The sequence below is a fragment of the Brassica napus genome, chromosome A4, assembly GCF_020379485.1.
Source record: "Brassica napus cultivar Da-Ae chromosome A4, Da-Ae, whole genome shotgun sequence".
NCBI classification, from domain to species: Eukaryota; Viridiplantae; Streptophyta; class Magnoliopsida; order Brassicales; family Brassicaceae; genus Brassica; species Brassica napus.
In genome coordinates, this window is record NC_063437.1 from 15,781,799 (window position 1) to 15,807,365 (window position 25,567).

The 25,567-nt window shown below is 31.9% G+C and overlaps 4 protein-coding genes and 1 pseudogene across 8 annotated transcripts; 3 read left to right on the top strand and 2 right to left on the bottom strand.

The window, feature by feature from the left end:
• Window positions 1-9,678: 9,678 nt before the first annotated feature.
• LOC106446946 (beta-glucosidase 15-like) lies at window positions 9,679-14,108 on the bottom strand. 2 transcript variants are annotated; one of them, XM_013888776.3, is made up of 12 exons: window positions 13,846-14,107; window positions 13,672-13,741; window positions 12,474-12,532; window positions 12,288-12,363; window positions 12,128-12,205; window positions 11,594-11,681; window positions 11,192-11,447; window positions 10,693-11,026; window positions 10,580-10,611; window positions 10,343-10,445; window positions 10,166-10,262; window positions 9,679-10,018 (listed from the first exon to the last, which is right to left on the bottom strand). In XM_013888776.3, exons 1-12 carry the CDS (start codon window positions 13,990-13,992, stop codon window positions 9,838-9,840), a joined length of 1,521 nt encoding a protein of 506 aa, XP_013744230.2. In that variant the 5' UTR covers window positions 13,993-14,107; the 3' UTR covers window positions 9,679-9,837. The 2 variants fall into 2 exon arrangements, with proteins under 2 accessions (XP_013744230.2, XP_048633800.1); XM_048777843.1 differs by having other exon boundaries at window positions 10,580-11,026; window positions 13,846-14,108.
• A 2,015-nt stretch (window positions 14,109-16,123) lies between these two features.
• On the top strand, window positions 16,124-21,739 carry LOC125608057 (uncharacterized protein At4g04775-like). 3 transcript variants are annotated; one of them, XM_048777845.1, is made up of 3 exons: window positions 16,124-16,893; window positions 17,038-17,112; window positions 19,055-21,739. In XM_048777845.1, exon 3 carries the CDS (start codon window positions 20,154-20,156, stop codon window positions 21,426-21,428), a length of 1,275 nt encoding a protein of 424 aa, XP_048633802.1. In that variant the 5' UTR covers window positions 16,124-16,893; window positions 17,038-17,112; window positions 19,055-20,153; the 3' UTR covers window positions 21,429-21,739. The 3 variants fall into 3 exon arrangements, with proteins under 3 accessions (XP_048633802.1, XP_048633803.1, XP_048633801.1); XM_048777846.1 differs by having other exon boundaries at window positions 19,055-19,759; XM_048777844.1 differs by having other exon boundaries at window positions 16,124-17,112.
• LOC125608215 (glutathione S-transferase T2-like) lies at window positions 17,915-18,805 on the top strand. The gene has a single exon (XM_048778193.1). The coding sequence runs from the start codon at window positions 17,915-17,917 to the stop codon at window positions 18,803-18,805; it is 891 nt and encodes a 296-aa protein (XP_048634150.1).
• Window positions 21,740-21,748: 9 nt separating the features above from the next.
• Window positions 21,749-23,030, top strand: LOC106450053 (tropinone reductase homolog At2g29310). Of its 2 annotated transcripts, none has more exons than XM_013891705.3 (5): window positions 21,749-21,909; window positions 22,000-22,207; window positions 22,293-22,509; window positions 22,582-22,688; window positions 22,779-23,030. In XM_013891705.3, the coding sequence occupies exons 1-5, from the start codon at window positions 21,845-21,847 to the stop codon at window positions 22,968-22,970; spliced, it is 789 nt and encodes a 262-aa protein (XP_013747159.2). In that variant the 5' UTR covers window positions 21,749-21,844; the 3' UTR covers window positions 22,971-23,030. The 2 variants fall into 2 exon arrangements, with proteins under 2 accessions (XP_013747159.2, XP_013747160.2); XM_013891706.3 differs by having other exon boundaries at window positions 21,856-21,913; window positions 21,984-22,207.
• Window positions 23,031-24,306: 1,276 nt separating this feature from the next.
• On the bottom strand, window positions 24,307-25,457 carry LOC125608216 (annotated as a pseudogene).
• Window positions 25,458-25,567: the final 110 nt, after the last annotated feature.

Below are 25,567 nucleotides of genomic sequence, written 5' to 3' on the forward strand. Positions count from 1 at the left end.
TGACGAAATATAACCAGCATGTCATGTGATTGTTAAATGCATAGAAGGTAAAAGCATCCCAAAATAACCAAAAATGTTTTGCTTGCTTCCATGGCAAATGCAAAGCAAATATTTAAATCTTTTGGTTTTACCATTCAATCAAATCATAATAGGACCTATACTTTTTTTCTGTAATAAGTTACTTCTTATGTGATTATTGAATTTTCAAAATTATTGATTTCACCATCTCTTTTAAGTTTTAACCAACGATAGATTTTGACTTACATATCATTGTCTCACATTTTCATCTTGTTTTACGCAAAGTTTCCTGGTAAACTCGATTCATTTATAAATTTCGTCATTTTTTCCATATTTGATGATAAATGTTGAATGTTTTTTCTTTCTCTGATTTGGGTGTGAACAAGTGTTGCGTCTCTTCTATTACTTTGGTTGATTTGGGTGTGAACAAGTGTAGGGTATTTTCTGTTAATTTGATTGTAGATATTAATGACCAGATCGAGTCTTTTCCTAATACTCCGACTGATGTCTACTATTTGAAAGTTCTTGCCTTTATACCTTTAGATACAGTCATACAAAACCGAACATGTTGCAAATGACGTCTCGGAGAGTGGAAACATTGAGCATCAATGTAAAGAAAAATGTTTCAACTTTTAAATAAATGATAGAAGAATCGAGATAAATTAGTAACTGGCAATTGGGTATAAAATTAAAGTAAACGGAAAAATGCATCACATATATTTTTTGTCTGAACGCAGCACAACTGTTTTAATATTTGACTTTGATCTTTGAATGCGGAACAGGTGACTTTTCCACCGAAAAAACATTTTATGCATGTTGAATTATCTGATAGATTCCTAACAACCATAAATTCAAAATAAAAAAAAGACTAAGATCCCAACCAGCGTCGTCGAGTTATATATACGGTGGATTTGAAAAGGTGTTAAATACTTTGGATGAAAAAAGTAATTCGGATGAAATTTATCATCTTAGATATGTTCTTTTATGTGATTAAGGGAAATGAATATTAAACTTCTATTGGAATAACCAGAAATGTTTAGCGCTGATGAAAAAGCCTCTAAAAATTAGTCGGTTGAGTCTCAAATCTGCCAAATAACTAGGTTATCCAAAAAAATAGTAAGATTCATTCAGTAAAGTAAATAAACAATTCATTATAGTTACATGTCTAACAAAATAGTTTTACCCATTTGCGATATATTACGTCATATATATTGATTATTGAGGATAATTTCGTCAATGATCGTAAAATGTTTATTTTAAATGACTTCTTTTCTTTTTGTCAAAGTTTATTTTTAAATGACTAACCAGCTATAAATCATAAAATGTTCCAGCAAAAAAACTACAAATAATTAAAATATGCATGTTTAAAACGTGTTGGATTTTTTTTTGTAAAAATACTTTCATTAAAATTTAAAACAGTACAAGATGTGACTTGTTAGATCATATAGTCTAAGAAAATTGGATATATGAAGTAGACAGAGAAAAAGCTATATAAGTAAGAAAACATAGTACAGTATAACTTTTTTAAATTAATAATCTATAAATTAATATACACTAAAAATCTCTATAAAATAAAATAATTTTATAGTCCTAAATTAAATTTTTGGTTCAATTACTATATCGATAAATTAATAACTCTATAAATTAATAAAGAAATTATATTTTGGGTGTAGTCTCAACATTATTAATTGGGCAATTGTCAATAATAGCACCTTTTGAGTTTTTGTCTCAAAAATAGCACTAGAAGGAGAAAGTCACAAAAATGACATTCATTAAAGGGTAAAATATCCCTAATACCCTTGGTTTAAAATTAAATAAACAAATAAAAATAAATAAAAATAAATAAAATAAAAATAAATAAAAATTAAAAAAAAAGAAATTTTTGTTATAGTTTCAGATTATATGTTTTCAGATTCGAAATTTTTTTATAATTTTTTTTTTGAATTTTTTTTTTGAAATTTTTTTGAATTTTTTTTTTCAAATTTCCTTTTTATAATTCAAATATACTTTTTGAAACTGTTTTTTTTAATTTTTATTTTTAATTTTTTAATATTTATTTTTTTATTTTATAAAATTTTAAACCCTAATTCCAAAACCCCACTCCCCTCCCTTAACTCTAAACCCTAAGGTTTGGATTAATTAACCCAAGGGGTATAAATGTATATTTACCTCTTTAATGAAACCTATTTTTGTGACTTTGAACCTTGAGTGCTAGTTTGGGAACCAAAACTTGGTTTGGTGCTATCCTAGTCATTTTCTCTTATTAATTTATAGAGATTTCACGGTAAACCAAACTAGGTAGGATATTATTGCGCTTGATAGGAACTTCAACCTCTACGGCCTCGTTTTCCTTTGCCACGAATTGTTATCCATCCCATATCTTAGTATTTTTGTGTCTGTTTTATCAACCCAAACCCATCTTGTCATGCTTCCAAATCCATCTATTTGTTCAGTAACATGAAAATCACTCTCCATGTTACTTACTTCTTGGATTGACTCGGTTGAAAGAAAGGTCATTTCTAAAGAATCATTTTCTGAGAGTGTTGTAACTCCAACCATAAGAGCATTTTTAATTCATTCTATTTTTTTCTTCAAAATGAAGTAAAAAGAAGTATGTAATAAGAAATACTTCAATCTTATTCGAACTTTCATTTCATAATGGGATTTACTCCATAGAGTAATCAATTTTTTTTTATTTATTATTCTATTATATAGTAAAAAATAGAATAGTGTTAGAGCATATTTACTCTATATTCCATTTCACTCTTTTTTGAAGAAAAAAAAAGTAGAGTTTTACGAAGATGCTCTAATACTTAATATAGAAATGCATTCGATTAATAACATATTTATATTTTTATATATTTAAGAAGTATTATTGATATAATACTTCATACTGAGGGTCATCTCATCAATTTTAGTTACAGTACTATTGTTTGTTTCTATCAAAAACATTTTTTAGCAGCTCCTATCAAATATAATTATATATCACTTATTATTTGAGAGAATGGAAACGGTTACAAAAGTGCCTAGTTGGTAAAGGGGAAAGTGGCCTTTTTAGATTCCAACTATTTGTCTCGTGCCTTTTTAGATCCAAACAAAATATAAGTGCAAAATTATTTTTAAACTAAGATTTTTTAAAAAAATTTTGACGTAAACTTGATTCCGTAACATGAAATTTTACCTTAACTAACTTATTGTTAGTCAACCGTTAAACCATGTTTAGTCGAATAATAGAAAAGTGTCGATTTCAACCCGTACAATTTCTATCAGTACAAGGAAAGGGCTAGAAATACCTTGACGAGGCTCTAATTACTTGGTTTGAGACACGTGCATGCCCAGACATGAAGACTAAACAGATTATTCCATTGATTTCTTAGATTCATTTATTTGATTCTTTAGAGGAATCAAGAACAGATGCACTTGATGTGTCAGGTGTCAAAATGGGTCATGACCCATGGGTTGATCCAACCCAAATTGATCCATTAACCCAAATGAACTGTTTATTTTTGATCCAATGGGTTAATGGGTTAATATGTTAATGGGTTAATAGGTTAATGGGTTAACAAGTTAATGGGTTAGCAAGTTAATGGGTTTATTGGGTTGGGTCAACTCTCACCCATTTTGTTTTCAATTAAGAAAACCATGAGTAAACCACTCAATTCTAAGGTTTGATAGAATTGGAAAATCATGAGTTTCTCAAAAGTTTAATCATTTATTCGGCGGTAAAATGCGTTTTTCGCTAAAACCGCAAAAATAAGTTTTTTCCGCTAAAATCGCGAAAAAAGTTTTTCCGCCAAAACCGCAAAAATGCGTTTTCCCGCCAAAACTACAAAAACGCGTTTTCCCACCAAAACCACAAAAACGCGTTTTCCCACCAATACCACAAAAACGCGTTTTCCCGCCAAAACCGCAAAAACGCGTTTTCTCGCCAAAATCGCAAAAACGCAATTTTCCGCAAAAACGTGTTTTTCCGCAAAAATACGTTTTTCCGTAAAAACGCGTTTTCCGCAAAAACGTGTTTTCCCGCCTAAACCCAAAAACGTGTTTTCCCGCCAAAACGCAATTTTCCGCAAAAATGCAATTTCCCGCAAAAACGCAATTTCCCGCAAAAACGCATTTTTCCGCAAAAACGCGTTTTTCCGCAAAAACGCAATTTTCCGCAAAAACGCGTTTTTCCGCAAAAACGCAATTTTCCGCAAAAAACGTATTTTTCCGCAAAAAACGTATTTTTCCGCAAAAACGCGTTTTCCGCAAAAACGCGTTTTTCCGCAAAAACGTGTTTTTCCGCAAAAACGCATTTTCCGCAAAAAATTATTTTTCCCCAAAATTGCGTTTTTCCGCCAAAACCACAAAAAACGTTTTCTTATTTCGATCAACTTGATCTTAACTTAAAAATAATTCATTATAAAGATGTTGGGTTAATGAATCAACCATTAACCCATCTAACCTATTTAATTTAATGGATCATGGATCAACCCAACCCATTTAATAAATGGGTTGGGTTGACCCATGACCCATTAACAGTAAACCCATTTGGGTTATGGGTTGGATTGACCCATTTGACCCATTTTGACACCCCTAGTCACAAGTTGAATAAATTTTACATTTATTAAAAATAAAAGCGATTAAAATATGGTCTTTTGGAGAGTGGAGACATAAGACAACTGAAATTAAAAGCTCAAGTAAATACTTTTCTCTCTTTTTAGGTCAAATTCGATTTAGTTTCTCTTCGGTAGTCACATTTTGGTTTGCATAGCTGCAGGACGTCTATCCTTGTATATGCCGTCTTTGTCTCTCTTTGTTTCTTTGTAGTTTTTCTTTTCCATTACGGGAAAAAAGTCTGATCATCTATTAATTCAACCGTAAATAGTTGTAAAGAAAACATTATTTTGGTTTATTGAGAAAAAGAAGAGATGAAGCTTTTTAGATAGAACAAAACAATGGAAAAATAATTGATTTTTAAAATTATCAAAATAAAATTTCTGTAAATTTTTTTTTTATAATTTCTTTATTATTAGTTAAAATTAGACCAAGAAATAATTAAAACTTTCTCAAAAGAAAAAAAGAAAAAAATTAAAAATAATCTTATTTATTGGATTTGACATGTTACAGAACATTTAATCAATACTAAAGATGGCAATGCTTTTTCGAAAATCAAGCCATAATAAACCATGAAGATAGACGTTACATTGGATTGGTGTCGGTGGAAGCTGTCATCGATGTTGACCATATCAATCTATAAAATACGTAAAGAGATAAGAATAACATGGGACAACAACATGTAACCCATGTCCCCGGATCCACAGTACCCAGACGTTTTGCATTATATCCAGACTTATACTCTTATCACTCTTCGGACAAGTTTTTTTTTTTTTTTTTTAGATTACTGTGAAAATGTCGTGGTCTAGTGATCAGAATTCAAAGGTTAATACATCAAAGTTTGAAGTTCAATTTTAAGAAAAAGAAAAAACGTAATTTCTTGCAGATTATACAATCTATTTTTTTTTAGAAATTTCAAAATGTTGTATCACTGTTTATTGTGCTCATGCGCTGTGAAAAAAACTTGTCTATCGAAAATGTCGTACATGCAGAACCGTCTGACGATCCACGTGTTATAAAATTACATCGTGGAATCGATGTTCGTGAAACTGTTCATCATGTTCACATTTGTTACAGGTAGTTGATCATTATATGTAATATAATATATATTATATGATAATGTAATCTATGATTTGACTAGAATTAAAAAAAGAAAATAAAAACTCATCTCAAACTATGATTCAGAATGGTAACATGCGAGACAACTGCGTGCAGTTTTAATTGTAAATAGAATATATAAATACATAAATATATGTAAAAGAATTGTTTAAAAAAATGTAAATTTTTTTGTTATTATTAAATATGGTGCATGTGAAAATATCCAGAGCCTAAACAAAGCAACCACAAGGCATAAACTAATATCATTTAACATTAAGTGAGACTCCATAAACACTCCATAAACATTTAACAACCCAAGTCTACTGTCCAACCGACACCCGATCAGCACTTGCCCAACTTTCGCCTCCCGATTTAGTCTACTGTGAAATCTCTCTCCATGTCACATATAACCTCTAATGTATCATAAGAAATATAATCTCTAATGTAATTGACAGAAATGTTGAACATTTAATAAAAAACTAGAGCTTGACCCGCACGACCGTGCGGGTGTTTATTTCATTTTTATTTATATGTATATTTAATCATCTATATTATTTTTCAAATGCCTAAATTTTATAGCTTGTTTTTTTTATTCAATTAATTATTTCAAATTCACATGACTTAATTCATGTGTGATTTTTTATTTGAATCTTCCTTTAGAAAGTAATTTAAATTATTTTTTGTACAATTTGAATTATTCTAAAATAAACAAATCAAATAGATTTTCCTATATTTTCTCTCAAATTGTATCCAGATAAATTCTTTTCATATCTTTTTATTACAATATAAATATATATTTCATTTTTTTCATTAAATAAACCTTTTAAATATTTAATAAATTTCATACTTTTGTAAAATAAAGGTATATTTTATTTTTCACTTAAACAAAACTTCGAAATATTTTGTTAATTTCATGTTTATTTAAAAATTAAATTTATATTTCATTTTAACTAATATAAACTTTTAAAATATCTAATAATTTTTTTAATTATAACTAAACTCAGATAAAATTTTATATTAAATTTGCGATAATAATTTAATATAATACTTTTCAATTAGAATTTTGATCCTTGACCAATAACATTTTTCAATTTAGAATTGTGTATCATGATTTAAAATATGCTATTACTGAAAATAAAAACAAATAAATTAAATTAGTGCATATGAACTATAAAATTGTTGTGTTTTAAAAAATCAATTAGTAATATGGTAAATATTAAAATTATATGCAGTTAATCATGTAAAATACATAAGTTTGTCTGTAAAAATGAAAATAATAACCCGGTTGTGCGGATCAAGGCCTAGAATAATATTCAACAAAATTAATATAATAATTTTTCAAATATGGATATAATCATGATATGATTGGTTTACAATTATCCGACTTTTAAATGTAGGAAAAAATATTTTAGTTAACTAAATATATCCATATTTTGTGAACAATATTTCTTTGAAAGATTTTCTTTAAACCATATATTCGTAATATCTGAATTATTTTATTTAATTTTGATAATATTGTTTTTTCAAATATAGTTACAATCACGATATTCTTGGATTTTAACTTTACGATTTTAAACGTAGGTTAAAAAACATTTTAGTTAAATATACAAACCATATTTTGTGAAAAATAAATTATGATTCTAAGAAATATGTTAATTTAACTGAATAAAATTATGCAAATTTATGAATTATTTTATATCCAATTTTAATTGAACTGTACCATCATCATCTTCTCCAAATTCTTACTGTGTTTGATTTATAAAGTAAAAGTATAATTAAAAACGATAGAAATGTTCATGTTCAAGTCATTAACCATTATAATTTTATTAGTTGTTAAACTTTCTTCTGCATTTACATCCACGGACAGAAAATATGAATCGAGCAATATGATTTTTTGGAAGAAATTGATGAACAATACACATCATCGTGTAAATATGACTGCAATTTATGGAAGAAACATGTTCAATACTAATATCCCAATACATGTACATGGTGAAAATATGAACAGAAATTATTTATGTTCATAGAAATTTGTTTAAAGCATATATGTAAACACAGGAAAAGGACAAAAAAAAAATTGTTCACCATGAAAAGGACAAATATAAACATGAAATATGACATAGAGCACAGAGTAAAAGTTGACGTTAGGAAACATACTTCTATTCATGTATGATTATAGTCATATAAACTGGGATAATGATCTTAGTTTATTTGACATAGAATAAAATATATAAACGATTGTTTGCTGTTTAATAGTATAGCTGTGGGATATACATTAATGATAAAGAAATTGAATGTAATGAATTTTGAATAGATGGTCCATAATGAAATATCACACATGAAAAAAGTCATGACTTCTGTTTTAATATATAAGATTAGTTAGCAGACTTTAACTTGAAGTGATGTCCCGTAGAATTTACCGAATATCCCTTATATATTATTTGAGAACATTACAATTTTTGAACTATGACATATATCATCGATAGAATGATTTTTAAAAGTTTTAGAGAAATAACTTGGTCTATATAGACATATTATTAAACTAACCACAAACTATTATATATTAATGTTCTTTTTTTTTCTTTATTAAATAAAAGTTACAGAATTAACAACTAAAAGAAATTCGCTAGAATATGTCTTTTAGTTTATTTTCACAAAAATAACTCACGAGGAAGAAAATGACCAAAATAAGTTTTATTAAAGGATAAATATACATTTATATCTTAGGGTTAACTAATCTAGATTTAGAGTTTAGAGTTAAGGGGTAAAGTTTTGAAGATAGGGTTCCAAATTTTTTAAAAAAATATATTAAAATTTTTAAAATAAAAAAAGCTATTTTGGTCAGTTTTTCATTGAAGACTATTTTGTGATAAAAACTTAAAAATGATTACTTGAAAAAACTGCCAATTAACTAATGTGATTAAAACATATATGAAAACTAATGATTTTGAATAAGAAAGATTTGATAAAAATTTGTTTAACCTCTCTTTTTTTGTTTAGTTCTATATCGTAAAATAAATTAATCAATCATGTTAACTATATAATAAAAAATAGATTTTTTCGTAAAATTTGTTTAACCTCTCTTTCATGTATGCTATATTTTGAATTTTTAAAGACCACTATAAATTAATGAAACTTTAAAAATTCTATATAGAATATTTTGTGATTAATAGTTTAAATGTTTTTGTTATAACAAGATATAAACAATTATAAAATCATATAAGTTCGAAGTTTAGTTTAATAGATATTCAGATTATATATATATATATTCTTAATAAGTTTAACTTAAACTATATACCATCTAAAAATGCATAAATATTTTAATTTCAAAATCTGCATCGAAAATATATTGGAAACTTAATATTTAAATTTTAAATTTTGCAATAAAATTTTAAAAATGATTATGAATTACTATAAGTATTAAACATACCACACTGAAAATTATGTAATCACTGATTTAAAAATTTTATTATAAAAATATACAAACAATTATGAAACCATATGAGTACGAAACCTCATTTAATAGATAGCCAAAAAATAGAATATATATCTATGTTTATATCATTTAAACTTTAATTATATATCACATAAAATATACAAAAAGATGGTTTGGATTTGCTTATATAGAGTGATTGTAAATAAACAATAGTGATTGTGTCTTTTTTTTTGATAATTCAGGTAATCCGAAAACCCCATAGGGAATCCGAGTAGCGCCTAAGTACACCTCCGCAGAAGGCATTCTGGAAGGCCGTCTTTTTCACCTCATTTTAATCGACGGTGGCCAGCATAATTCGAACCCGGATCTGTATTGGGGCCAAAACTCCATTAAGACTACTGGGCCGTCCTCGCTTGGTTAACAATAGTGATTGTTTTGATTCATGTGATTGCTAATTTAATTATATACGTGATAATTATTGATTTTTCAAAGATTTAATATATATTTATTATATTATAATATGTAAATACCTCAAAATAAATAATAATACAAAAAATCATTTGTATTTACAATGCTCATCTTATTACTTCCAGCTAAAAAGTTAAACAAAAGTATTTTATTATATCCAACCGATAAAGATAACAATAATACGGAGATATTATTAAAACGGAATGGTGCAATTTCCATCAACTGTTTTTCTTTTGATTCAAAAACTTTTTGAACCAATCAGCTGATTTTTTGGGGTATCTCTTACATCCATCTTTGAAATCGACGTAAACCAGCCCGAAACGAACGGTATATCCATTTACCCATTCGAAGTTGTCCAACAACGACCACGCAAAAAATCCCTTCACATTAGCTCCAATCCTATTTCAAAATTTAACAAAAGCATTTGCTGCACCATTGCACAAGTCTATACGTTTGTTTAAGTCCACTTATACATAAACTTAGTTATCTTTTTTCTTTATAACATGGGTAAGTGGAATTCTTAATATTAGAGGTAAGAATGCTTACGAGATCGCGTCTCGAACCATCTCAAGATGTCGAGCATAGTAATCGATTCTGTCGCCGTCGTTAAGAAATATTTTACCGGTATTAAATTCATCTCTACCTACAAGTTATATATTATCCAGAAACTAAAACTCATTGTCAAATATATAAATATATTTAGCTCATGGCTTTGTGAATTACCATTTTCGGTTATGTACATGACTGGATCTTTGAACTTGTATTTTGCATAGAGGAGAAGATCACGAATTCCCTTTGGATATATCAAAATCCAATCTGATGCAGCCTATAAATATAAAAACACAGATACAGGGCTTTATGAGCCTAGTCTATGATCTCTATACCTTGGCTGGTCCATTTAGACAGTGTAACTTTCACCGAAAAAATGCAAGGTTTTATGACATTAGTCCAGACAAGTACCTTTGGACCGATGGGAACTCCTTCTCTTTCACCTGTTAACATACTTTGCTTGTAAAATTTCGATTTATTTATTTTAAAATGATAAAAGTAACTTGGATGATGCGAAAACTGACCTGTGACGCTGGCACAAGGATCAGAGAAGAGTGTAACATTTTCGTTAGAGCAGGGGACATCTTTTGCATAAGCAGAAGAGTAATAATTAATGCCAATGAAATCATATGAGCCCTTTAGCATCTTAGATTGTTTTGCTGTGAACGTAGGCAAACGACCGCCTTTTACGTTGTTGACCATGTCCACTGGGTATTTACCAGTCACAAGTGGCTCCAGAAAGTAGTCAATTGTGAATGCCATGACTCGTGCCACAGCTAACCTATCTTCGGCTGATTCTGTATACGGCAAGTACCAACCCGCGTTCAGAGCGATACCAACTTGACCTTTTTGAGATGCCTGTTGAACGACGTTCAAGAGCAGATTTCTCATACATCGCAAAGATATAAACAAAGAAAGAATCCATGGTACGGGTTATTTCCGGCGTATGATGGTTATGAACATGATTAGTTTTGGTAACTTGACGTTCAAGAAATAGAGTGGAACTTGTTTTCTTTTACTCACCTTGTATTTTTCTCTGTAGACTTTTACGGCGGCTCCATGAGCAAGGATGAGATTGTGACCCACTATATAAGGCTCGGTGGCTCCATCTCCGCCTGTGCAATTAGGGTTTGTGAATTTGGAACATCTTCCTGGAGCCAATCCACCTGCAACATACCCTTGTTGCACCACAGCCAGTGGTTCGTTCAATGTCATCCAGTGCTTCACTCTATCTCCAAAATTCTTAAAGCAAATATCCGCATAATCGCGGAAATCGTTTCTGTTTTGTCCACCCAAAAAAAAAAAAAATCAGCGGATTTTGTTGTAAATATATATGATATATCATGTTGACTGTCAATATATATTTTTTTTCTTTTTTTTCTGTGATATAACAAATGCTAAGAAATATAGGTTTAGAGGACTTACACAATTTTTGCGCCAAGGAATCCACCGTAAGCATCTTCAAGGCTTTGTGGTGTGTCCCAATGGAAAATGGTGACAAAGGGCTTAATTCCTATAGTGACACAATATTTATAATACTGTTTGTGTAGCCTTTATCACTAAAAACATATCTTATATTTGAAGGGTGGAAGAAATCTGATTAGTAGATATCTGTCCAAGATTATTTTCTTAGTGTCAGGGGATTCGTTTCAAAAAGTTATAGATAATTCAGTGGCCAACTTTTGAAATCAAACCACACAACTTAATTGGAAGTCAGATTTAGTTTATTTGGTTGGCATTATGTTTTTGTATTTGAAGATATTAACTTAAGAAAAGTTCATTGATCAATTAGAAATCATTAGAAGAAAGTCTTAGGATAAGCATAATACTGTGAATCAAAATTGTGACCTAATACGTCACAGTTAGAAAATGTACACATACTTATGTCCAACTTTGAATAACATTGTGTTTACCGAAACCTTAATTCAAAGTAATGTGAAACAGAGAGGGTATTTTTACCTTTGGACAAAAGCTCATTGATCAAGTTGTTGTAATAGTCAATACCAGCCTGGTTAATTCCTCCTTTTAGATTCCCTCCTAAATTAGAAACCGCATTAATATTTTTGGTTCTGGAAATTAATCGAATATCATAACAACCTCCAAAGAGAAGAGAACTTACGAGGAAATATTCTCGACCATGAGATAGAGAATCTGTAAGCATTGAAGCCAATTTGATGCAATAAAGCCACATCTTCCTGTAATCCAATGATTAAAATAAAAAAATTTGATATAATGGAAGATTATGGCAGATTTTGTGGCCAACGCCAACAAAATTTACATACTCAAAGCCAAAAAAGACAACTACCTTGTAAAGATGGTAAGAGTCATCTGCAACAGACCCATTGCTACCATCATTTATCCTCTCTGGCGGATAAAATACAATAAAATCATTGGTTGAGTTTAGAGCATTTTAAAAGAAACTTTATAATTTTAAATATAGAATTTTTTACTCTCCTAAAAAGAATTTTAAAACATCAAATTTAAAGTTTTGAAAAGTAAAACTTCATATTTAAAGTTTCACTACTCAAAATTTTAAATTTGAAGTTTTATCTTTTTATTTGCATTTTGGTCCTTACAATTAATTACACATCAAATTTATGATTTTTAATTTTTTTTCGTTTATCGTTTTAATCCTTAGATTTTTAATATCTCATAAATATTTCATTTTTTTTAATGAATTCAAGTTTTACACATACAATTAAAATAAAAAAAAATTAAAATTAGATTTATAATATTTTAAAACTAGTATTAGACAACAAAAATATTACAAAAGAAATTAATAATTTTTTTAAAAAAAGGTACATGAAGACATAATTATTACAAAAATTTAAATATTAAAACAAAATTAATAATCTGTTAAATTTTCTTCGGAACCTCCAAAATCTTCAAAATATTTTTTAAACAAATTTTGTGTAACTGAAGATGGAGCATTATGGAAATAAATTTACGGAAATAATTTTATGAAATAATGTGATATTTTTCTTGTAGTTTAATATTTAACTATGTATTAGTAATTATAATTTTAGTGTAAGATTTTAATAATTTATATTGATGTAATATTTTTGTATATGTGCTAGTTAGTTATAAAAGTTATATGGATTTGATTAAATATGACAAATATAAAGATTGTAGTGTAAAATACAAATAAGTTTGAAGTTTGCTTTTGAAGAAAAACATCTTAAAACTTCAAATATCTCTTTTGGAAATTTCAAAATAGAAACTCTTTTTGGAGATTTTCTTACTAACGATACTCCCATTAATCATTGATTGAGTTTATCAAGTATATTCCCATTGCTACCATACTTTAATATCTTTTCTTTTTTCTTTTCAATGATATTTCAAGTCTTGGTCCTTTTTCAGATGTCATGAAAGACGAACAAATCATTAATAAGAGCATATTGACACACACACACACATATGTATACTTAATGCATCATGCATGTATCTTCAATCTAAACTATTCTTTAGATCCGATAAACCTGAGATTTGAAGTAAAGTAAAACCTGGGTATTTTTCAGAGAATGTATCCCATATACTGGGTCCTCTACCATCTTCATGGGCAGCTCCTTCAATCTGAGAATTGTTAAAAAAATACCCCATAAATTATCTAATCAGTTATCAGATTTATTTAAGAAATGAATAATAACATTTGATTAGAAGAGACCAAAAATAAATACCTGGTAAGCAGATGTTGCAGACCCAAAAACGAAATCTTCTGGAAAATCACTTCTTCTTAATTTAGGTGTTGAAGAGTTGTTCTTGGCAAGTACTTCACTGGAGGCCAAGACAATGAGCACTAGTAAAGAAAGATATTCTCCTCTCATTAATTTTCTTTTGTTTTCAGTTTTGCTTTCATTCCGAAAATGATGAAGTTGGGTTTGCACTAGTTTTGTAATTCTATAAGTAAATAAATTTTATTAAGATAATCTGAGAGAGGGAATGGGTGGGGGACTATGATGCACCGGAACGGATACAAGGACAAAAACGGGGATGGAAACGGGGACAGAAAACGGGAAAATTTAATAATTATAGGTACGGGTACGGCAAATATATACTAGTAAAAAATATAAAATATTTATAACAAACAAATTTATATAGCGAATCTAACATAATTAGATATAATTTACTATAATATGTCTATTGTGCCAACTAAAATTAGAAGCAAGATAACAGTGACAGTTAAAAAACAATTACACAAGCATTAGGTCCCGTGAAAATTAGTCTTATTCATAATTAAGAGCATCTCTAATGAGGGTTCTATCCATTGGAGTTCTAAACATTTATATGTATGTATATATATATTATATAAGTGTATGTAAATATGGGGATCATTTTTTGGGGGAAGAACTTCATGCAAAGGTTCTATAAATCTGATTTTTAGAACCTTTGCATGACGTTCTTCCCCAAAAAATGGTTTCCACATTTACATACACTTATATAATATATACATACACATATATAAATATTTAGAACTCCAATGGGTATAACCCCTCATTGGAGATGCTTTAAGTTCTCTAACCGTCCCCAACCCGTACCAGTGCTGTCCCCGTGAAGTATCCGTCCCTGAAACATTTCCGGTACTGGTACGACACCTAAATAGACGTCCCCATGCTAAGGGAGGGGGGGGGGGCAGGCTTGTGAGAGAGAGGAAAATAGTTTTTTTAGCTATGTTATCATAACTATGAAAAATTCACAGACGAGAAAAATGACTTTTTAAAGTTATATAATTTAATTATTAAATTCAATTTTTAATATAATTTTTTTCAAAAAGTCATCTCACAAGACTTCATTATTTCGTTAGTTTTTCATTAATTCAGGAAACCTTTCAACGGTAATAATAAAAGTATTTCCAAGTTTTTGTTTAGTTATAAAAAGATTGTTGTAATTTCAATATCTTTTAAGTTAATCTTGCACTTGAGTGAATAGAAAGAATATATAATTTGCATTCAAATTTTAATTTTGAATTATTTTTGACAAATTCTTCTAAAATATAACTAGTTGGTTGTTCAGGGTTTTTGGACTGGTGAATTACCTGATTTTTAAAGAACAATTTTCTCAAATAACACAAAATAATTTTATCACAAATAATTCACAAAAATAAATAACAAAATAAACAATCATTATTGTACAAACAATTAAACTATCTTTAATTAACGATATATTTAATATAGTAAATATCTATAAATATTTATTTAAAAATTAAAATAAATATTACTGTTTAAAATTATATAATCTAGGTTGTAACCCTTAAAATCCTAATCACTAAATCTCAACCCATAATTCATAAAATCAATCCATAAAGTCCAAATCTAATTCAAATACATTTTAATACTAGGGTACACGTATCTTTTGCATTTGAATATGTTATTTTATCATTTGAATATGCTTTTATTATTTTTATGTACATTATTGTGATAACAAATTTATGCTATGTATTTTCAAAAGTTACCCTATGAATAATGATAAAACTTTTGTATTATTCTAATAAGTGTTGTTTTGGAGTTTTATAAATACTGTTAAAAAAATATTTTAACATTATTTAAGGGTAAATTTCTAAAATATTTAATGAAAAACTTATAAACTACAACAACATTTGTATGATACAGTTACTGTCTATGTAACAAATGTTCTTTAGTCCGTCTATGTCATGTTTTGTCTTAAACTCTCACGACAAGAATGGCCTTGTGGCGTTTTATCTCGAACCTTGTGATTTGATGATTGTTTCGATATTGGAGCTTCTCATGTTCCTTTATTTTTCATGTGAACTCTGCACCGGTTTAGATTTATCCAAAATAAAGAGCAATATAAATGCATTGACGCCCAAAAAGAAAGAACAAACAAATTAGCAAGAAACACTCCACTTGGCATGTCAAAAAAAAAAACACTCCACTTGGCCATGCTTTTTAAAATACAGTTGCACTCAATAGGAAAAAAATTGAGTGACATATTAAAAGCAGCAATGGAACCAAACAAAAATAAAAATATATCTTTGCTGGTTTTAGCCGATTTTACCAGCGAGCTATTATGTAGCATGTGATTGTTGTCTGTACGTTACTTTATTTTATAGGCATCTAACTGAACATTATTTATGGTTAAAACTTATCGGATTTAGAATTATCTACTAAAATTTTGATATTCTAGTTTTCATATACCTAATATCTCTGTAAACTTTTTCATTTACCTAATCAACACGTTCCCTAATTGCTTCTTAGCGTCTCCACCCTCCACCATAGAGAAACATCATTAGCTAGTATATTCTTATGTATCGTATCATTGGACTTGTAACCCAAGTAATGAAACAAGACTTGTTTATTAGCCTTAATGGAAGACGCGTCATCAGTTACGTCATCATCACTTGCCCCATTAAAACATTTAATACTAAACTAATCAGTCTTCTTAGAGCATCATTATCGGGCTTCTTAGCCCGATTCTTATAATTAAGTTGGGCCAAATTTAAATCAAAAAAATGAATTAATAAGTGGGATCGATTTTTGCGTAAGAAGTTTTTGGTGGTGGTGCTTGTGTCACGTGGCGAATGGTGATAGGAGGTACGAAGCGGTAGAGAGAAGAGGTCATTTGGTCTCGACCCATTCTCTGCGTCTCCCTCTTCTCTCTCTCTCTCTCTCTCCGTCGAAGGCGATTACAGGAGGAGTGACGCCGCGTCGCGAACCAGACGGATTCACCGTTCAATCTAAAGATCTACCGGCGCATCGAATCTCCACCAGGTTCGTGTTCCTTCTCTGGTTTTATTTTTCGATTATCGGGTTGTTTTGTGGATCTAATTTTTTTTTTGGTTCGATTTCCTTTTGCATGCGTGGTATTTGATCTGGGTTTGCATCGTCTCACTATTCTCTCTCTCTCGCCGGTAGTTTTCGGCCTCCGTCGTCTATTCTCACCGATTCCAGAAGGATCTCGCCGTCGTCTTCCGAATCAAACGATACCAGGTTTGTCTTCTATATCTGTTAATTATATGTCTCTCTGTTAAGGTCTGCGAATTAGAGGAAACGATTGGCTTGGTTTGTTCGAATTGATTTGTTTGTTTCTGAATGTTTGGTTGTATAGTTCGTGTGTATAGACTTTTTGAAAGGTTGTCTGTATAGGTTGTGATTGAATGGTTGGCGAGGAATTTGATTGTGAACTGATATGTGTCTGATTGTAAAGTCCATTGATGCGTGTATTTTAGAATTAACATTGTGAATGTATACTTGATTGATTAGTGAAGTGTATTCGGTAAAAGCTGGCTTTAAACATTGTGAATGTATACATTGTGAATAAACTTTGTGATCTGTTGTCTAAATTACATTGTCTTCATCATTGAATTTACCAGTGCTGGAATTTTAGAAAAAAACTGGTGTGGACATTTAAGTTAGATGTCTGCTCATTGTAGTTAGTTTCAAACGAGTTGTAGTAACTGTTGTAGTTAGTTTCGAACGAGTAACCAGTCTGTAAGGAGTATATAAGTTTATTTTTGCTCATTGTAACTTGAGTGTATTTTGTTTCTGACCAAATGAAAATATTTAGTGAAAAGTTTCATTGTTTTGATGGCTTTTAAGTGTTGTAATAACTATTGATTAGACCAAAGTAGTTGATGGTTAGGTATTTCTTTAAAGCTCTTTATGATCTCTTTCTCTCTTTTTTCTTTATATAACGGCAAGAAGCTATACTTCTTGTCATAGTAATCTCTTTATCTCTTATTTCTCTCTTGTTTCTCTTTCTGTCATTTATAATCCTATCATTCTCTTCGCTATGGATTCAAGGGATCCTTCGAATCCATATAGTGACTCTCCTAGTTATAGCTATCTTCTCCACAGTCAAAACTTCCAGTATGGAAGTTTTCCTCCGAGTCAAAACTATGGAGGAGGATCGGAGATACCTCCTTTTAGTTCACAAGCACCAGAGGCTCCCGCTCAACGTGAAAACCCATCCGTTGCCTCTAAGGAGAGAAGGCAATGGACTCCAGCTGATGACGAGGTTGTAATAAGTGCATGGCTCAATACATCTAAGGATGCTGTAGTTGGAAATCAACAAAAATCTGGGACGTTTTGGAAACGTGTAGCGGAGTATTATGCATCTAGCCCACATGCGAAAGCGAGTGGTGAACCTAGAGAGTGGCTCAATCTTAAGCAGAGGTGGCAGAAGATTAATGACTACACCAACAAATTCTGTGGTGCTTACGCGGCTGCAGAGAGACACATCAGTTCTGGTCAGAGCGAGACTGATGTCCTCAAGGCGGCTTATGATATTTACTTCGCTAATCATCAAAGGAAATTCAATCTGGAGCATGCCTGGTGTTTGTTAAGGTTTGAGCAGAAGTGGCTGAGTCTTAACACTCCTAAACCGACCGGGAGTGGAAAGCGAAAGGCTGGAGACGATTGTTCGCAAACACCAAGCCCCACTATTGGTGAGCAAGAGGTGCGTCCAGAGGGTAGCAAGGCTGCTAAAGCTAGAAAGAATAACACTCAAGGTCTAAAATCCATTGATGAGGTTAAAACCGTAATGGAGTTGAAGAAGGATGATCTCATGAGGAAGGAGAATTTGTCGAAGCTTGCCATTCTAGACACACTCCTAACTAAGCCAGGAACACTAAGTGAGGCTGAGGAAGTTGTGAAGAACAAGCTGCTCGCTCAGCTTTTCTAAAAATCTCTTTTAAAATGATTAAGTATCTCTGTTTCCTGAAAGTGTTCTATGTTTTAACTTGTGTTTCTGTTGTTTCTGCGTCTTACTTTGATGTCAAATGTATTCGAGTTTCGTAGTAATGAAAAACATGTTTCTGCTTGCATTATTGTTTTTCTGTTTGCTTGAATGTTTCCTTAAATAAATATTCTTGGCAGGTTTACTAATGTATTTAAATGAGGACTAATGTATTTTAATGAATATTCTTGGCAGGTTTACTTAAAATGGGGAGATATAGTTACAGCCAGCCTTCGTGTTCCTCAGGTTATGGTGGGGAGAACTCTAGTAATAATGCTTCTAAGTTCAGCGAGACTGAAGACCTCATTCGCCTTGACCAAGAAGAGTTGAACTTGAGATATGGTGACACGGCACCGTACCCTCAGCAGTACCCTCCACAACCGGAGGTGGAGTTTGGATTCCCCCAAGTTTGCTACTGTGGTGGTGCACCGCAGATGGCTACATCATACACAAGGCTTGATCCAGGGAGGAGATACTATACCTGCGCGCATGTGGATGATGGAGAATGCCATGTGCATAAGTGGTGGGACGTCGCAGTGATGGAGGAGATGAGGGAGAGGGATAAACACGTACTACAATTGGAGGAAAAGGTAGACTGTCTGAACCTTATGAGTGACTATGATTCAGATGAGAGGGTGCGTAGGCTAGAGCAGTTAGTTTGTGACTTGGCTAAGAAGAAATCTGGTTTTATAAATGGCTTTGAGTTATGCATTGGAGGAATTGTCGTCGTTTTAGTTCTAATGGGTGTGCTGATCGCATTTAAGTGATTCTCGGTGCTTGGCGAAGAAGTAATCTAGTTGTTTGTGGTTATATTGTTTTCGTTTGAATGATGTATGCAAAAATGACTTATGTAGTGTAATAACTTATGTATGGTAAATGGCTTTGACTTATGTGATGTAATAACTTGTGATGATCATATGTATAACTTGAATTCATTTTTAAAATGTACCATACTGTGCTAAACGTAATGTTTTTTATAAACAAAACAAAATTCAAAAAACATAAGAAAATTCAAATGGGATCCGTGACGGTAGAAAACAAAAACAAAACCAACTGCACTGGTTGGTCCGTGAAGCTGAAAACAAGACACACAACATACACTTATCAATGCTCGTGAATAACATTCAGATGTGTAAGAGAACAAGACACATATCAATGCTCGTGAATAACATTCACAAGATACACTTATTTGATCCTATAAATATGATAGATCGTTGGAAATTTCCAGACATCCCTTTTCTTATCAAAATCTTCCCCTCTTTCAACAACATTAAATTTTTTTTAAAAAATTCTTATGGCATCTTCTTCTCATTATCACTACCACAATGATGATGATGATAATGAAATTGATTCTTTAGTTGAAGATTTTGTTGGAAACTTTGATGATATTGAAGAACCAAAAAAGCGAAAGAAACGTATTTATATGGAGAGGTTCCGAGAAGACGGCCACCAGAAGCTCTGGAATGATTACTTTAGCGAGACTCCAACTTACAATCCCGAGTTATTCCGCCGACGGTTCCGAATGAACAAATCTTTGTTCCTGCGTATTGTACAACGTCTCGAAACCAACATACCGTATTTTCAACAAGGAACCGATTGTACCGGACGGTCTAGTCTTACTCCCCTACAAAAATGTACCGCAGCAATCCGACAGTTAGCATATGGCGGTGCAGCTGATTCACTTGATGAGTATGTCCGACTTGCTGAAACGACAGCTCGGAAATCTTTGCACAAATTTACCGCCGGAATAATCAGCTTGTTTGGTGATGAATACCTACGCCAACCGACACAAGAGGATCTGCAAAGACTTCTCTATATTGGAGACCAACGTGGGTTTCCGGGGATGATTGGCAGCATCGACTGTATGCATTGGGAGTGGAAGAATTGCCCCACTGCTTGGAAAGGAATGTATTCCCGAGGAACCGAAAAACCAACAATTGTTTTGGAGGCGGTAGCTTCAAGTGACCTCTGGATATGGCACGCGTTTTTTGGAGCTCCAGGTACTATGAACGATCTTAATATTCTTGATCGATCCCCCGTTTTTGATGACATTATTAACGGAATTGCGCCAGAAGTGAACTTCTATGTTAATGGTAATCAATATCATTTGGCATATTATCTCACTGATGGTATTTATCCTAAATGGGCGACTTTTATTCAATCTATCCGACTTCCACAAAGTGAGAAACATTCTTTATTTGCTAAAACCCAAGAAGCTGTTCGAAAAGATGTCGAGCGTGCCTTCGGAGTTCTGCAAGCTAGATTTGCCGTAGTGAAAAATCCATCCAAGTTATGGGATAAAGACAAAATAGCAAATATTATGAAGGCATGCATCATACTCCATAATATGATTGTCGAGGATGAACGATCATCATACACTCAGTATAACGTGAGAGAATTTCAAGAAAGCGAGGAAGATGATACATTCACCGTTACTCCGAATTCAAATCTCGGCACTGCAATGGATCGACGATCGAGCGTCCGTAACAGACAAGCCCATGAACAATTAAAATTCGATTTAATCGAACATATTTGGGCTAAATTTCGACATATTCCAAATAACCAATGATTTTAAAGTTTCTATGAATTGAATAAATGTGTGTTTTATGAATTTTTTTTTTTATGTATGGAATGTAATAAAATGTTTGTAATTTTAATTAAATGAAAATTTTATCTCTTTTTAATGTATTGAATATAAATGGATATATCTTAATTACTACTTATTAATAAAAAAATGATTTTATACCTAAGAACCTTCGAAAAGTTCCATTGATAATGTTGTATTTTACTTAAGTATCTTAGAAAACTTCTTAGCCTAAAAATACTAATTAAATATTCTAAGATGTTTGATAAGAGTTGGCATTGATAATGATGCTCTTATAACGTTATCTCTAATCGATCGCATCCACTTTAGTGGTTACTAAATAACTCTCTTTTCCAGCATTTCTTGTTATTGCTAATCACGCAAAAAAAAAAAGAAAAAAGATGGACAAAAGATGGAGTCTTCAAGGTATGACTGCTCTCGTAACCGGTGGAGCCGCAGGAATAGGGTTTGTCTTTCTATTCTCTTAATCATGTTTGTAACCCAAGGTTCTTCTTCTGTCAAGATTTTAAAGAAGTTGAATCTGTGGAACGTTTAGGTATGCCATAGTAGAGGAGTTAGCTAGCTTTGGGGCCAAAGTCCATGTATGCGACATATCTGAAACTTTGCTCAATCAAAGTTTAAGTGAATGGGAAAAGAAAGGGTTTCAAGTGAGTGGCTCAGTCTGTGATGTATCCTCTCGTCCCGAGAGAGAGACACTCATGCAAACTGTCTCCTCGCTGTTTGATGGCAAGCTCAACATTTTCGTGAGTAAATGGCTTTAATATAGAAACTACTAAGCAAACTTTTCAAAGAAAATTTTGAGAACATCTTCTTTTTTATGCAACAAAGGTGAACAATGTGGGAGTACTTCGCGGAAAGCCAACAACAGAATATGGGGCAGATGATTTTGCTTTCCACATCTCAACAAACTTGAAACCTGCTTACCATTTTTCCCAGCTCTCACATCCTCTCCTAAAGGCTTCAGGTTATGGAAGTATCGTCTTCATGTCCTCTATTGCAGGGGTTGTATCCATGAGCGGCGGATCCATTTACGGTATAACCAAAGGTAAGAGTTACTAATTAACAAGTACTTTGTTTTTTTTGTTGACTCCTTTGTCCTAATACAAAATCATTACAGGAGCTCTGAATCAGCTAGCTAAAAATTTGGCTTGTGAATGGGCAAAAGACGGCATAAGAGCCAACGCCGTTGCACCTAATATCATCAAGACTCCTCAGGCTCAACCGGTAAAGAAAAATAGAACTTTTGTTTTTATTTGTGAAAAAAAAACTTTCATTCCTCTAATCATCTCTCTTTTTTTTTTTGGTTTCTTAAAGTTTCTTGATCACGTCAGTTTCAAGGAGGGGTTGCTCGGTAGAACTCCACTTGGTCGAGCTGGAGAGCCTAATGAAGTTGCATCACTAGTGGTTTTCTTGTGTCTACCTGCAGCTTCCTATATCACAGGTCAAACCATTTGTGTTGATGGAGGCCTCACGGTTAACGGCTTCTCCTATCAACCACAGGCTTGAGAATGGTCTTGTCCTGTTTTGTGACTGTAATATTTTCTTTTGAATAAAAAAACTCACCATTTGAGGGTGTGCACGGACACATAAGCGAATTCACAATTCCATTCTGGAGATTCTAATCAGATTTGATTACACCAATACATTGCAGCAATGTCTCTCTCAGATATCAAAATGATATATCCAATCCAATCATCTGTTTTCTGCTAATACATAAGCATATCATCAGGGGAAACAAACTTTTGGATGATCAATTCATTCTTTGGAAACTTTTGGTTAAAATACATTTTTTGTTAACTTATTTTCTTATTGAATATAAAACCAGCTATTACATAGTTTCGTTTATCAACCAAACTAAACCTATGTTTAGAAACATAATAAAAAGGGGAAAATTCCACAAAAAACCTTCAAAGTGTCAAGTACTTCCACTTTAAACCTCTAAATACTATGTTTCCATAATAAACCCTAAAACTGACAGCATTCTTAACAAAAACTGTAAAAGTGGCTTACGTGTTTTGTCTTATATTTGGATAGACAGAATTATAAACTCTGTTAACGTCGTAACTAACTCCGTTTCTTTTTGATAAAACATGTGCTTTATTGTAATTACTTATATTTTTAACAAATCATATATCTATTTTATTCCTCTGTTTCGATATGCAGCTCAACTGGTTGGTGTGTAACAGATTTTTGACTTGATTTTCATGATTCAGATTCACCCAAAACGTCAACCAAAACCAAGAAAAAATAAAAGCAGTCCATCAGTTGGATCAAGCTCTCAGCCGTTACAAACAGCTCAATCAAGTTATGCATTTCCTGCTGCTTCTAGTGCTCCTCAGCAATCTGTCCCCTCCAACCAACCAGCCAAACATGTGATGCTTTGAATAAAAAACTGATTACAAATTGAGAAGAAAACTTTGTTAGGTCTATCACTGATTCACAACCTCCAGAATAAAAAACTTTGAATAGCTGCGATGTTGTTTCTCCTTTTTTGGTGACTCTTACTTTATTTCCATTGCTATCGTAAGAAATACAATGGAGTAGTTGAATTTAATTTTTTCTTTTCTTTTTAACATACGAAGGCCTCGTAAATTTTGAATCACAAGATCAAAATATTAAACTATTCTTACTCTATTTTGTCTCTGGGTAGATTTTTATTACTTTATGGTTTTCTATTTTTCAGCAATTTGTCATTTATATGAAACAAGTAGTCTCCAATTATATGAAATCTCCTAAAAGCATGTTCTATACACTCGAGCAATATCTCTGTTTCAATGAAAAACGTTGAATCTGTTACTTAGTGAGCACTTGAAAGCTTTTACTTATCGAAAAAGGAGTGCTCTCAAAAGCTCTGTGTTCTTCCAGTGGATACTCCAGCCATCCGTACTGTCTGTTTCTTTCTGTAGTATACAGCTGATCCGCTTACAAGTAACAGTCCTAGCATAAACGCCTCAAAACCAAGAACTGATACTCTCTCCTCATTCGCAGGAGGAAAACAGCTTCTATAAGTTTTTTAAGACTGAGACTTCTAGGCTTACGGTGAAGAGTCATCACGCAGATTCCTCTGTTTCACAAATGCATCAACAACATCTTCGTCAAAATCATCATTGACATTAGATTGATCCCTTTGTTGAGTCTCTTTTGCATCTTTCTTGTGTGAAGCTTCTTCTCCTCTTTTCTCCTTTCAGAGGAATTGCAAGAAACACAAGGACCTGAAGGAGAGCATTCGAAGGTGACGTTGCTTCCCTTCGAAGTTTCTTTGAAACCTAGAAGGAACCTACGCAACGCTTCTCGTCTCTTCGTTTCTGTTCATGTGCTCTGGCAAGAAACGATGATGAAATTGCAACACCGTAGGCGAAGAGGATGATCATATAAAATGGAGATTTCAGAGAAGCCATCTCCTTCGTCGTCGTCGTCCTATTGTTTTCTCTTTAAAATATTTTATTATTTTCAAAACATATACGATGGTTCTATTAAAATATAAGTAATTAAAATAAGGCACATGTTTTATCAAAGGAGATGGAGTCAGTTACGACGTTAACAGAGTTTATAATTTTGTCCATCCTAATATAAGACAAAACACGTAAACCACTTTTACAGTTTTTGTTAAGAATGTTGTCAATTTTATGGTTTATTATGGAAACATAGTATTTGGAGGTTTAAAGTGGAAGTGCTTGACACTTTGAAGGTTTTTCGTGGGATTTTCCCTAATAAAAAGTAAACTCATTTGATTTGGAAGCTTCTATGATGTCATGTATCATGGAGGCACTCTCTGTGTTACGGACTTTGGTGATGGTTGCTGCAGTACTATACTGTTTCTGCTTCTCTTCGTGCCATTGGCTTGAGTCCCTCAATGCATCATGAATCACCTTCAAAATATCCAAGGTTGTTTCGCCTCTTCCATACTATCCATCCTATAAAGAAGTTTAGAAGCTCTCTCTTATCTTTTTTGATCAAAGATGTCATATCTTTTATGTTTTGATGCGTATCAGACTGCACACCCCTTCTTCTTTGCCAATGACCAAATCTCCTTTTCTACTCTGTATTCAAATAGTAGATGGTTTTGCGTATCAAGACATTTTCCACATACTTGGCAAGTGTTG

What these genes read in the sequence shown, in the direction of transcription:
- LOC106446946 (XM_048777843.1), bottom strand. Translation starts at nt 13,992, where the DNA reads ATGAGAGGAGAATATCTTTCTTTACTAGTGCTCATTGTCTTGGCCTCC. An exon ending in TTCCTTGGCGCAAAAATTGT is followed by an intron (nt 11,448 to 11,593) that starts GTAAGTCCTCTA and finishes TGGACAAAACAG; the next exon opens with AAACGATTTCCGCGATTATG. An exon ending in GAGTTCCCATCGGTCCAAAG is followed by an intron (nt 10,446 to 10,579) that starts GTACTTGTCTGG and finishes TTATATTTATAG; the next exon opens with GCTGCATCAGATTGGATTTT.
- LOC125608215 (XM_048778193.1), top strand. Translation starts at nt 17,915, where the DNA reads ATGGATTCAAGGGATCCTTCGAATCCATATAGTGACTCTCCTAGTTAT.
- LOC125608057 (XM_048777844.1), top strand. Translation starts at nt 20,154, where the DNA reads ATGGCATCTTCTTCTCATTATCACTACCACAATGATGATGATGATAAT.
- LOC106450053 (XM_013891706.3), top strand. Translation starts at nt 21,856, where the DNA reads ATGGAGTCTTCAAGGTATGACTGCTCTCGTAACCGGTGGAGCCGCAGG. An exon ending in ATGGCAAGCTCAACATTTTC is followed by an intron (nt 22,208 to 22,292) that starts GTGAGTAAATGG and finishes TATGCAACAAAG; the next exon opens with GTGAACAATGTGGGAGTACT. An exon ending in CATTTACGGTATAACCAAAG is followed by an intron (nt 22,510 to 22,581) that starts GTAAGAGTTACT and finishes AAATCATTACAG; the next exon opens with GAGCTCTGAATCAGCTAGCT.